At 34.3% G+C, this 14,464-nt stretch overlaps 2 protein-coding genes across 3 annotated transcripts in view; one reads left to right on the top strand and one right to left on the bottom strand.

The window, feature by feature from the left end:
* LOC111061971 (gastrula zinc finger protein XlCGF17.1-like) overlaps window positions 1-14,464 on the bottom strand; it is a 113,833-nt gene that overhangs the window by 61,359 nt on the left and 38,010 nt on the right. Inside the window, exon 1 of one of the 2 annotated variants that reach the window (XM_039425145.1) lies at window positions 454-567. The exons of the other annotated variant lie outside the window; for it this stretch is intronic. Within the exon in view, the coding sequence (XP_039281079.1) occupies window positions 454-465 (12 nt within the window). The 5' untranslated portion in view covers window positions 466-567. Of the gene's footprint in view, window positions 1-453; window positions 568-14,464 lie in introns of those variants that run through there. 2 annotated transcript variants of the gene reach the window in all.
* Window positions 1-14,464, top strand: part of LOC120350658 — an 81,250-nt gene that overhangs the window by 49,804 nt on the left and 16,982 nt on the right. The window lies entirely within an intron of this gene.

Here is a 14,464-nt window from a genome sequence, read left to right on the forward strand (position 1 = left end):
AGCCCTGCACCCGGAGGATGTCCAGGTTGATGTCACGACCTACGAAAGTGAATAGAAATCACACAACAAATTAATTGAGAAGGTGGTGCAGGCTCTTACCAGATTTTGTTTCTCATCTGCCCGCTTGTTCACGCATAGCATGAATAAAAATATGAATTCTGATAAAAAACTTATTCTCGAAAAAGTATATGGAATAAGAAACAATAAATTGTAGAATTAATAAGCATTAAGCGATACTGATTTTCAGGTTATGTTGAGGAATTTTACTGGCACATAAATAATGCATTTAATGTGATCCACACCCTTATTTGACAAATAACAATATGAATATGAATTATGATAAACTTACTTCCAAATAATTATATGGAAAAAAACAATAAATTGATGAATTTTTAAAATATGCTATACTGTTTTTTAAGGTTATGTTGTAGAAAATCTATTTCAAAAACTCACCTCTTTATCCATTTTTCAAAAAATAGGACAAAATAATATACCATAAGGGAACAATGAAATTAAATATTCGTTTTCTAAGTTTATTTATTAGAATGATTCAACGTATATTTACAGCTCCCTACTTCCCTTTGTTATTTTTTGAAAAATCAATAGACTAGACTTTGACTACAGCTTGACCAACCCAACGGCTTAGCTATTTTCATTTCCTTTCAGGTATGAAAATAAATTATTCGATTTTAATTCTTTTATTTTTGATAATATCTATTTAATTATATTTCATAATATTTACAGTTGGAATGTCTAACTTAGATGTATTTTTTATTGCAACTCTATATCCTACCTAATACCGAGTAAATGCAAGATGCTATCGTTCATATTAAAACTAATAACAATAAGCAATGATTTACTCACTCAATTAGATCAATTAACTCTTATTTTGTTATGATTTGCAAGAATCAACACCAGACCGGTGTTAAATACCTTAGTTATTTAGAAGGTTTTCGACAATGACATGCAATGCACACACTAACCGCCAATTATGAACTTCACTTCGAATAACATTGTTTTAGTATTTCACATTAAAAATTAATTATACAGAGTGATTCATAATTATGGTAAAATAATTTAATACGTGATAGTAGAGGTAAAAATAAGAAAAAATTTCTCATAACTATATATCCATAAACGCTTCATTAGCGAGCTATACAGAGTGAAAGATTTCGCCTGGAATTCAGTTCCTCTGGTGAAATACACCGATGCTGAATTGTTTGGGGATTAGTTTTTGAAAACTTATGCTGGATTCATATGGAAAAATATCTGAAAATTTGAATAAAACTAGTCTGGAAGCTGTAGTGTGAGTAGTTTTTGAAAAAAAAGTTGAAATATGCAAAAATTCTAGGTAGAAAAACACAGTCTTCTTTGTTTGATGCCCAATAACTTTCTTTAATGACCAGCAAACAAATAATTTTCGCAATAAAAATTGTAGAGAATTTAATTCTGAAAAGGATGATGTAAGCTGTGTAAACTAAATTCAAATAAAAGTTGGATAAAATGTATTCTTATAGTACATTACACCACAAAAATTTGCTGTTTTATGAGGAGAGAACTAATAATTCATAGGTTGTAGCTGATTGCCAATAGAACATGGTTTTTAGTGAAACTTGTTTACCCAAACTTTTTGGGAAACAAGTTTCACTAAAAGTGGCGTGTACTAAACAAGGAAAGACTTCACCCTTTCGCTTTCAAAAAGTTCACTCATTGGTTGAACGCGATATGAGCCAAGAGGTAAACTGTGCCCGTTGGTTTCTTCAGCAAGACATTTCCAACCAAATTTTCTAGAAAATGTGTTATTTACCGATGAGTCCAGCTTTACAAGAGAAGGAATCTTCAACTCTCGCAACAGTCATCTGGGCCTTAGACAATCCTCATGAGGTCAAAGTGCGTGGTTATCGGCATAGATTTTCGCTGAATGTTTGGGCGGGTATCTTAGGTAATCGCGTGATTGGACCATACATTCTTCCTAATCATCTGAATTCTCCACGTACATTACTTTTTGAGAGACATACTACCAGAACTTTTGGAAGATGTGCCTCTTGCAAACAGATATAATACTTGGTTTCAACATGATGGTGCCCCTGCTCATTCGGAAATGTTGTTACGGACTTTCTGAACATGACCTATCGTCAGCGGTGGATTGGGCGGGGTGGACCAGTACCGTGGCCCGCACGTTCACCTGACCTCAACCCTTTAGATTTTTTTTTCTGGGGCCATATGAAGACCTTGTTTACAGCACGCCAGTAAGAAAACGAAGAAGACCTTGTGGCAAGAGTGGTGCTGCAGCAGGTGCCATTCAAGATGATGAAAATGCTTTTATAGCATTTCGACGGTCCATGATTGAAAGGTGCAGACTGTGTAATCAAGTTGAAGGACGGCATTTTGAGCAATTCTGATTAGTATCAGTGAACCGATTTGAGTAAAATTAATATTTTTCATGTAAAATAAAATTTGGAGGAAAGTTATTCTTGTATATTTCTGTAATAAGAACGGTTTTTTTAAAATTAAAAAAAATTAATATTGATCTTTAAATGGTGAAAAGTGGTCATGCATGCAGTACGAAAAATTTCTCTGTTTCTTCGACCAATCTTATAAATTAGGTATCATTGGAATTGTGAAAAAATTTGCTAACCTTTTTGTCTCTTGTAAATTTTCTGTAAAATGACGGTTTTCGAGATATTCGCCATCAAAAAATTTAAAAATGGCCGCCATTTTGAAAAATTTCAATGAAAATTTTTTTTTTTATTTTTTATAGTTGAGTCTTTATAGCATAAATATTCATGCCAAATTTCAGATCAATACAACATTTCGTTCTTGAGATAAAAATTTTTAAGTGAAAAAAACAAAATGGCCAGCTATAAGGATACCGCTGAGTTTGGACACTTCAATATGACATTTGTAGTCTCCTAGCCATCCCAGGTACAATACCCTAAAATTCTCGACACTACTTCTGAAACAACTCTGTATATATATATATATATATATATATATATATATATAATATTATAGATATAATATATATATATATATATATATACAGGGTGTCTCAGATAAGGTGTAAACCCCGGCTACCGTAGATTTTACATGCATTTGCAACAAAACATGTTAAGTAAAATTTTCTCCTATGACCTTAGTTTTCGAGATATATCGATTTTCGATATTTTTCAAGTAGGCGTACTTCCAGTCATTAAATCGTCAATATCTCGAGAACCATTGGTCTTAAGTGAATTTTAAGGACATCGTTGAAAAGAGGACAAAATTTAACATTGATTTGAGGTATAAAACATGCCAAAGTCAATTATTGAGTAGTATTTTTTAGCGGTCAAAGTTGAAAAGAGTGATTTTTGAAGTTTTTTTGAAAACTTCAGACACATTTTTCTCGATTTTTTTTTCCAGGGTACGAAATAATTTTTATAGCGCAAAAACTTCCTTTTTTGATTATCTTTCGAATGAGACCAAATACAGGTGTCTAGCTCAAATCCTCGAATCAGAATTCAGTTTAAATTCGATTTTTTTTATTAAAAACGAGACTTATCTTGTTGAGTGTGAATAATTGTCTACAATTTGATAGCTTTGTGTCGAGTGATGTGAGGGCGTAAAATACTACTTTTCTATTGGAAAAAGTATTCGTTCGTGTTCCTGAGTTATTAAGTCTAGTTTTTTCATGAGTGTTTGATTTTTCCAATTCACTATTCAGTTTGTTGTTTCTCTGTTTTCCAGTTTAGCTATATTTTAGTTAGAGTATTGTTTTCGAGTGTAGTTTGTTGAGTTTTTTTTTTAGTTTATTAGTATTATAAGTCTTTTTTTCACTCAAGTTCAATAAGTTATCAAGTGTTCATGTTTATTATTATTACGAACCAACTGGGAAAACTTGACTATGACTGGAAAGACATCATTATCGACCGACTGGAAGCACGTACTTTTCATACAATGACTGCGAGAATTGTCTCTTTTGTTGGGTGAGCATTAGAAAAACTTTTATTCTATCAGAGCAGTGATTAATTAACAGATTGATTTTTCTTCTCACTCAATTGAATCTCAATGGTATGAATTTAAAACAACGAAAATATGGCTTTAGGGTGCTCTACTTGAAAATTTTCATTTTTTAACACTCTAGTTTGAAAATTTCCTGGAAAATTAATACTCATTCGATAGTTTATAAAATGACAAGCTTTTTCATTATTGAAAAAATATTGTTACCGTGAAAAAAAATCAAGAAAAGACTGTTTGAAAAGTTTAGATTTTAACTCGACTTTGAACTTGTATCAAACTTGTATCTCAACTTTTTCAACTTGTATCTCATAACAATTGCAGATACGAACTTCTAACCAGTTTCATTGAATTCTCAGCCAAATTTCCTATAGAAAAAGTATTTTACGCCCTCAATCACTCGACACAAAGCTATAAAATTGTAGACAATTATTCACACTCAAACAAGATAAGTCTCGTTTTAATTAAAAAATAGAATTGAACTGAAATTCTGATTCGAGGATTGAGCTAGACACCTGTATTTGGTCTCATTCGAAAGATAATCAAAAAGGAAGTTTTTGCGCTATAAAAATTATTTCGTACCTTGGAAAAAAAATCGAGTAAAATGTGTCTGAAGTTTTCAAAAAAACTTCAAAAATCACTCTTTTTCAACTTTGACCGCTAAAAAATACTACTCAATAATTGACTTTGGCATGTTTTTTCCTCAAATCAATGTGAAATTTTGTCCTCTTTTCAACGATGTCCTTAAAATTCACTTAAGACCAATGATTCTTGAGATATTGACGATTTAATGACTGAAAGTACGCCTACTTGAAAAATATTGAAAAATCGATATATCTCGAAAACGAAGGTTGATAGGAGAAAATTTTACTAAACATTTTTTGTTGAAAATTGCATGTAAAATCTATGGTAGCCAGGGTTTACACCTTATCTGGGACACCCTATATATATATATATATATATATATATACAATTCGTTCTATAACATGGTTTAAAGGTTTATATTGGTGGAATGGGTGAGGGATGGTTGCCATGTGATCGTTCTAGGGCCGGACAGTTTCAGTCATTTGTTCCAAAATATGTTTTTTTAAAGTCAGGATGAAGCTTGGTCAGCTCTCGATGGACCTGATAGAAGAAACAGGAAGTGCATTCCATGCACGACAGGCACTGACTAAGAAGGATTTTGTGTAAATAGGAGTTCGATGATGGGTATCCTTAAAGTACTTTCTCGGTTCTAGTATGTGAAGCATCTATCCTCCTACCTTCAGAGACAAATTTGAAATCATCTTTAAAATAGTTCGGATTACCGTATTCAAGATATCTCTAACAAGCTTGACTATTCGAAAAGCCTTTGATCGGGAAGCTTTAATGTTGAACTAGCAATGTGGGCTGGGGTGATATGATCATGGCGTTGGAGAGAGTAGAAGAAATGTAGACAATAATTTTGGCAACGCTGTAGTTTATCATTCAGAGTGACTTGCATCGTTAAGAACAGGATTACAATACATTAAATGTGGGAAGATGAGAGATTGAACCAATAATAATTTAATGTTTCTAGGGAGGATATCGTGCATTTTCTTCAATGCATGCATGGCTGAGAATACCTTTTTACAAGTTTTGTTCACTTGTTCTGACCAGTCAAGAGTATTATTCATAATAATGCCTAAATTTTTAACTGAGCTACAGTAAGGAATGTCATTACCGTCTACACTAATCTTGTGAATCGATTCAAGGTCAATATTGTTTATAAGACGAGAATATCCAATTATAATGGGTTGTGTTTTGATGGGATTAAGCTTAAGGCGATTTTTCTTTGTCCATTCCACTATCGAATTGATATCCTGATTCATTATTCCAACTGTTTAATTAATTTTTGTTATGGGGCAGCTTAAATAGATTTGAAGATTGTCTGCATAAGTATGGAAACTGGGGAATTTGATAATGGAAGAAAGTTCATTGGCATACAAAGTGAAGAGGAGAGGGCCTAAAATTGAACCTTGTGGTACTCCATGCATAACGTTTTTCCAAGTTGACTTTTTGTCACCGACAGATACACATTGTTTCCTACCTAATAGATAGGATTTAAACCAAACTAACGAGTTGTGACTGAAACCAAGAATAGCCAACTTATTCAAAAGGACTGTATGATCAACAGTATCGAATGCTTTAGAAAAATCAAATAGGGTGAGGATGGTGCATTTTCTTTGGTCCATAGCTAACCTTATATCATCAGTGACACGAAGCAGAGCTGTCTCAGTTGAATGGAATTTCCTAAAGCCTGATTGAAAGTTATGAAGCTTACTATTCTTTCCTGAAAATTTTACAACTTGAGCATGAATGAGTCTTTCTAGCACTTTGGACAATGCAGGTAGAATACTGATTGGTCTAAAATCCCAAACTTTATTGGGTGATAGAACTTTATTTAGAGGGCGAACCAGAGTAAACTTCCAGTTTTCAGGGAAATTGCCTTCTTCAAGTGACTTGTTGAAAATATATGTAATGGTTGGTAAAACAGCAAATAACATCTTCTTGATAAATTTAATAGGAATTTTGTCTACACCCATAGCATTACTATGAATACGTTGAATTGCTTTGAAAGTGTCTTCTTCTGAGATTGGATGGAAATGAAATTGATCAGTAATTGGTAAATCTAAGTTTGTAACCTGCTCTTCAAGATCATCGATATGATTAGCAATGACAACTTCGTTGCGTTGGTTAGAGTGTGAAACGAAATGGTCATTTATAATGTTCAATGGTAAGTCAATTTTGGGATTCGATATTTGTTTGTCAATCCCGAATTCTTTTATTCCCTGCAAAAGTGATTTAGAGTCTTGTCTATTGTTTGTCATGAACGAATTCAAGTACCTAATCTTCAAGTTCTGTAACTCCTGTTTAACTCTATTTCTAAGGCTCCTATACTCAATCAAACTGTTCAAGTCAAATGTCTTTTTGAATTTTCTATGTGCTTTATCTCTACGTCCCATCGTCTTAAGTATGTCTTCAGTCATCCACGGTACTCATCGTTTTCTATTAATCCTCCTTGTCACATAAGGTGCATGTTTGTCATACAAAGTCAAAGTCCAATTCTCGAAAGTCTTGACCATGTCATCAACTGAGGGTAATGCTTCAATTTGATGCCATGGAGTCTGAGCCACATCAGTCAGGAAGGCGGCTTCATCAAAGTTTTGAAGTCTCTATGAGTGATAATTTCTGTTCTGGATTGGGTATCTTATGGGAAAGTACACAGTAGATCAAATCATGTCTAGAAATAGCTGGGACTGAAATTGGCCTGCTTGAACAACCTCATTGGGATCACTAACAATGAGAAGGTCAATGAGTGTGTCTGATTCATTAGTATGATGAGTTGGATCGAGAGGTAAAATAGTCATGTTTAGGCATTGGAAAATTGTAGTCAGTTGAAAGTAGTCAAAGTTACGATTTGTCATGTTCAAGTCGGTGTTCATATCCCCCATAACTAATATACGGTTATAACAAGGCATAAGAGAAAGCAAGGCATTTTCGAAATCTGTGAAATGACCTATTTTTGGTGGGTGACAACAGATACCAACGAGTAATTTATCAGTACTAGATAAGGATACTTTTTTTTTGATACCATCTTTCACATGAATTGCTACACCCCCACAATCTTTATTTAATCTATCATTCCGGAAAAGATTATATCAAGGCAATGCAACAAAATTTGATGAAATACTAGGCTTCAAAAATGATTCGGAAATTCTGATTATATTGAAGTCCTGAAAACAGAAGATTGCTCTGAGTTCATCAGTGTGGCAGCTGAGGGATTGTACATTAAGGTGAGCAGCCTTAAAAAGTTTTTTGAAAGAGTGGAGCTTATTTGCTAGAAACATACCTGCATCATTATTACCATTATTGAAATAATCATACCCACTAGAGGGCGAGCGAGCTGACATGTCAGTGAGAGGCATCATGGAAGCAGCAGACCAATCGTGAACTGACCTCAGAACGACACATGACAGGGAAAATGGGGATGAAACTGATAAAACTTAACCTAAATGAAAAAGTCTCTTGAATCGAGTTCATTCAGTATGCCTTGACAGTTCGGCTCCCTTCACTATTTAAAGCACTAGTTCAAAAAACTCACTAAACACAATAAGATGTGAATGTGTGGAGTTCCGGTGATGAATAATCCTAATGGTGAATAAGATGAAGATTGAGGAAGAACTGGTAGTGGGAGATCTAGTCCAAGTGGAGATAGAGCGAGTAGGTATCCAGTAGTGGAAGAATCGGGTCCAAGTGGATGTAGAGCGAGAAGGAATCCAGTAGTGGAAGATCGAGTCCAAGTGGAGACAGAGAGAGATGGAATCCAGTGGTGGAAAATCGAGTCCAAGTGGAGATAGAGAGAGATGGAATCCAGTGGTGGAAGATCGTGTTTAAGGTGGAGATAGAGCGAAATGGGATCCAGTAAAAACTGAAAAAGAGAAGAAAAAGCCAGCAGAAAAACGAAAAATCTTTGAAGAAAGTTATCAATAGAGAAAAGATACATAATACAACTCACTGATAATGAATAATATTCGCATAAAATTGAAGAGGAGTAGTATGATTTAATGTGGGAAAGAATCGAACATTATATGGATATATATATATAATATATATATATATATATATAATATATATGGATATATATATATATATGGATATTATAATATAATATATGATATTAGTAGAAAGTAATCAGATAGAAAGAGAAAAGGTAGAAGATGAATAGATATAGAAAGATAAATAAACGTTTGAACATGCTGGATAGCTAGTGGAAAAATCACAGGGAAATAATAATAATAATAGGAAGAAAAGAAGAGAAAGAAGGAATGTGCACAAATTGAGAAGAACTTATGAAACTGAACTATAGAATAAAAATAGAACATTGTATTGTGATCTTGAATTAATCAAGGAGAGAAGAGAAGAAGAAAAGAAAAAGAAAGAGAAGAAGAAGAAGAAGAAGAGGAAGACGAAGAAGAATAGAAAAGAATAATAATCATCATCACAAACAACAATATTCTTGTAATCATTATAAATATAAGATGAAGAAGAGAAATGAGAAAGAAGAATGAGAAGTAGAGGAGATGATTGAGAAAGTGCTAGATTATTTTTAAATAGGATTGAACGGTGAAGTGTTAAAAATATTATATAGTATTAGAAGTTCAATTAACTATTGGGAGTTGCAATAACGATGAAAGTAGTAAATTGAGTACTATAATATTTCAGTGATGAATGTCTAAGATAACGTTAAATGAAACACAGCCCCTATATAAGCATATGAACAGACTACCCACCCCTCTGTTCTATAATAATTCTTCACACATTAGCTTCTATTGTTCGAGCTGTGGCAACAGTAGAAGATATCATTATGTACACCTAATATAGAAGAGATTACTATCTATACCTATAGATTACATCCATATCTATAACGTATGTTAATCATCCAATTTATTTGAAATTCAGCATTTCGAGAATTATTAATTATGGAAATAATTTTGGTAGAGATGTAATAATATTAGTAAGAATAGAGATAATGATTCTCTAAGTACCCTCTGGAGTATAGTAGTTGATGCATTGAATGTAGTTTTGGGAATTAATATCAAGATAAATTATTTATCAGTATTAACAAATGTTGATCTCCTTAGTTTGAAATAATTGCCTCATATATAATCATAAATAGCAGTGGAAAGATTCATTTATAGAACAGAAAGCCAGCTCATGAAAAATGCCAAGGTACCTACTGTGAAATGTATTAATACGAATTTCCTATTATTGTAGTGAAGGGCACCTTAGTCATCGAGTCCTGAAATGATTTAATTTACCTTTATTTTTTGAAGGTCGGTCATCCTCTCGACTGTGTGGACCCTCTTGAATCCTCCTTCGCTCATAGAGATCTTGATCCTCCCGTCCAATGACCAGACATTCCTATGCCCATGATGGTTAGCATTGAAGATCATCTTCCTGGTCTGGTAGCTGCAGAGTCAAACTATGATGGGTCGGTCCTTAGGTTTCGCTTGCCCTTGTTGAGGTGGTTGATGCCTTCCAACGCGATGCAAGTGGTTGACATCCGCCAGAGTCATGGGCACGTTCAGCTTCTTGTTGAAGACATCAAGCACCAGCAGGTCCGTGTCTTCTTTGTTGCTCTCCGGGATCCCAAAAATACATATTGAATGTCGGTGCCCGTATTGCTCGAGGTCGTTGACCTTCAGGTGACAAGACACCTCCAGCTCACGAATTCTATTGTGCAGCTGTTTGTTCTCCTCCTTCAATGCCTGAAGTTCCTTAAAAATAGACTTCACAGCCATTGACACGGCATTATGCACAGACTCCTTGATTTGCTGTCAAATTATGCAGAGGGTCTCTTCAGACAATGATCCAAAAATAGCTGGCCCTGGCTTCGGAGCATTGACCTCATTCTTTGGCATGCCTCTGTTAGGTTGCACCATAGTGTACAGTTAGGTGGATTTACACTTCTACAGGTGAGAAGGTAGACTGAAGAATTTGGAATGTTTTTTCAAGATAAATAAAAAGAGTGTGAGTTAATCAAAAGTATAATTCCACTATGGAATTCAGCTCGAGAAACTGAATAACCAGATGTATAATTTGTAGTGAATTGAACTGTATAACCCTATGAAATATCTGTTAGAAGACGGAGTCGAACTAACACATGTTTACTCACTCGACATAACCAAGAGAGAGGACCAAGAATGATAAGAGGGAGAATAAGGAGAAGGAGAAGGAGAAAATGAGAAGAATGAGAAGAGGGAGGATAAGGAGAATAAGGAAGAGGAGGAGGAGAAAAAGGAGAAGAATGAGATGAGGGAGAAGGAGAAGAAGAAGAAGGTGAAGAGAAGAAAGGAGGATTAGCATTTCAAGCAATTATTGAAGTTTGGCTATGCGTCCCAACCTCTCTTAATTGTATTCCTTCTTCTTTGCTTTTGTATTTTCTTCAGAATGTATTTGAAGTTTCTGTATTAAGTGAATAGAAAGCATAATGTTAACAAATCTTTACCCAATTTTTCTCTGAAAAATGCAGGTGGTCGGCATTTCGTACAAATTATTTGAAGTTTGACTATGTTTCTCAACCTCTGTTAATTGTATTCTGTTTTCTTTGCACTATTATTTTCTTCCAGAATGTATAGAAGTTTCTGTATTAGTGTAAATAAAAAGCATACTGTTAACAAATATTCAACTAATTCTTCTCTACTCATCCCTAAATCCAAATTGATTACTTATTAGTATATTGCTCTTTTTCAGATAATCGATGAACTGCTTCTTGAAGCACTTCTCAATAATCTTTGATATAAAACTGAGTAAATTAATTGGACGATAATTATTAAATTCATGTTCAATCCCTGTTTTATATAGATGGATGACCTCTGCTAATTCGAGGATATCTGGGAAAGTACCAGTGGCAAAACTTCTATCAATGATGTACTTAAGCGGATAGAGCATCAATTTCAGGAGCAGATCCACCACGGAGCTCCAAAATACAATTTTTTATATCTACCTCACTCACTTGCTGCAGAACAAAACATGAATTGCATGGAGGAAAATTTATTTGTGTTCGGTTCAAATGCTGACTATTTTGTTTAATTACATCTGCCAGAGCTTCTCCAACTTGCGAAAAATAATGATTAAAGGTATTTGTCTCATCAGATATTGATGAACATACCCCTACCTGTTCTGTCTGGCTGCCATTTATGAAATTTTGAATTGGAAATGAATCTTTTTTGGTTTGATTGCCAGATATCTCATTAATTGTTCCAGAATTTTCTCGGCTCTGGTGTGGTTAGTACTCTATGTCTGTAGTAGTTTATTTTTGTAATTTTCAAGAGTCTGTTTAGAGTGCTTCTATAATGGCTATAGTTAAGTTTCAGCTGTAGATTGAATGGCTGTCTAATAATCAGTTTACTTAATTTATTCTTTTTTTTGGCGTTAATAAGAGAAACGGTAATCCAGGGTTTTAGTTTTTTTACTTCAGTTCTTTTTGGTTTTTGAATTGAACAAGAACTTTGTGCTAATTGAAACAATAGACAAAACAATTCTGACTCCATATACAGCTGATAGAAGGCGCAAACCAAACTGGACAAGAATACAACAATGAAACACACACGTGGCAAGCTCGGGCTCTTGATTTACGAAAAATTAATTCGATCAGCTGATTGATAAGATTATTTCAAGCTTCCCAATGATTACAACATTTGCTAGAATATCATGAGTGTCAATTATCTCAGTTTCATATGGTGTTCACCTTACCATGTTCATAACCTTACTTAATAGGATCCTTTTCATTCGTTTGAAATCGTTAGAGGCAAAATATCTCAATATCTGTACTTAGTCTATGTCTATGTCTAGCATGTTTGAAGAATATTTGTGCAAAGTTTTAAGTCTGTAGGCCAATCAGTTTTAGCTGTAGTGTGATTTTACATAATTTTTTTTTGAAAAAAGCCCTCTTCCTGAACCCCCCTGTGCTCCTGATCGGAATTTTTCTGCATAGATCTAATTATTTTTTGTAGCTGAACAAAAAAGTTCCTCATGACTTTGCTGTGGGATGAGCGGTTAAAAAGTACAACATTTTTGGGGGGCCCCAGCTCCCTCAGGGGGGCAAATTTCTGAAAATCCTTTCTTAGTGGATGTTTAGAGGCTACCATAAACAATTGTGCAAAATTTCAAGTTTTTAGGCTCAGTAGTTTGAGCTGTGGTGTGGTTTCAGTCTGTTGAGGCTTAGCCTTTTTAAAGATATAGAGATAACACTACAATTAAAAATAAAAACAAGAGAGAATAATATCGCACTTCACTAAATATTCACAACGATTCAAACGTACAACTAATAAGATTAGAAGAGAACGATATTTGAGTTAGATGCAGGAAAGTTAGTGAAGGGGTATAAAAAGGGGTATGAAAAATTATGTATATGGTATACAAAGAAAGAGGAAACAATTGAAAACAGAAAGAGTTAGTAAAGCTCAAAAATAATAATTTAATCATCAATTGATCAATTTGATCATCAATTAATCATCAAATGTGGTAATAGATTCTCATGAAATTTGACAGGTGTGTTTTTTTTTAAATTGCATGTCGACGTATATACAAGGTTTTTGGAAATTTTTCATTTTGAGGATAATATAAGAGGAGAAGAAGCTTCCTTCATATGCCAATATTATAGTAAAAATCAGACTATAGAATTGTTCATCATAAATCAGGTTTCGAGTGGATTATAATATTGTTGTATGCAATGACGCTTGCAATTCAATATCTCAATGTAACTTGGTGAAAAAACAGTTGTTGTGTGGACTATTAATGCATGTAGTGAGGCATGCAATTGATAACTTGAAGTAGCATATTTTTCTTCCGACTTTTATCTGCTTTCAACTCGGTAAGCTTTTGATGATAGAAGCTAGCTGTTTAGATCAAATTATTGGCATTGTCAATACAACAACCCAAACAGCCATAAGTCGTTTATACACTGATATCTCGCCGAAACAACAGGACAGGACAGAATTTAATCTGATGGACAGTATCAGAGGAGACTGTGGTTTATAACTGCACGAGGTCTACTGTTCACAGAACTACTAGTCCAATAGATTTCAAGAAGAGGAACAAAAGTTCCTACCCATTGAATTTCCTTTTATTTCTACAGGAATATGGAGAAGTAGAGCAAAATCAGAGAAGAAGAGAAAAGAAAGTAGAATAGGAAAAATAATAGAGGGGAAAGAAGAGAACAGAAGAAAAAAATAGGGATAAGGATAAAGAGTATAGGAAAAGAGTAGAGAGTGGCACTTCTACTGTACTTTCTACCGTTTTGTGACAATCTAGAGGAGTTTTCGGTCGTTTGGGAAACTGATCATTTCGGTCATTTGGGACTCTCACCACTTTCGGTCGTTTGAGACTCTCACCACTTTCTGTCGTTTTGGACAAAACACGTTTTCTGTCGATTGGGAAAATCGTAAAAGTTTTCTGTCATTTGGGATTCGGCTGAATGAGAAAGTTCCAGTTTCAATATTTTATTAATTCTGCCATTTGGGGAAAAAGTAGTTTTCAGCCGTTTGGGAAAATATAGCGTTTCGGTCGTTTGATTCTGTCATTGGCAGGCCACACATTCAAAGCTAATTAGTTGAATCCTTAGACCAGTTAGATTAGACACGGCCCATTGTATATTCTACTGAAAGTCGATGAAGCCAACATCTAACTGCCAATCCCCCACGTGACGTCACAAAAGTTTGTTGTGTAGGTGTTTGTGGTGTTCAACTACATTGTTCTTATCAATGCATTGTTGTTAGCTTGGTTGTGACGTCAAGGTGGGCGGATTTGGCAGTTAGATGTTGGCTTCAGAGGCTAGGCTTCCCAGCGTGTCTATTCTATAAATGGTCTAAGGTTGAATCAGCTGATTAAAAGCTGATTAAGCTCTGGCAGCGAGCTCTAGTGTCAATTTGTTGAACTATATTCT

Source organism: Nilaparvata lugens, chromosome 3 (assembly GCF_014356525.2).
Source record: "Nilaparvata lugens isolate BPH chromosome 3, ASM1435652v1, whole genome shotgun sequence".
In the NCBI taxonomy this organism is placed as follows: Eukaryota; Metazoa; Arthropoda; class Insecta; order Hemiptera; family Delphacidae; genus Nilaparvata; species Nilaparvata lugens.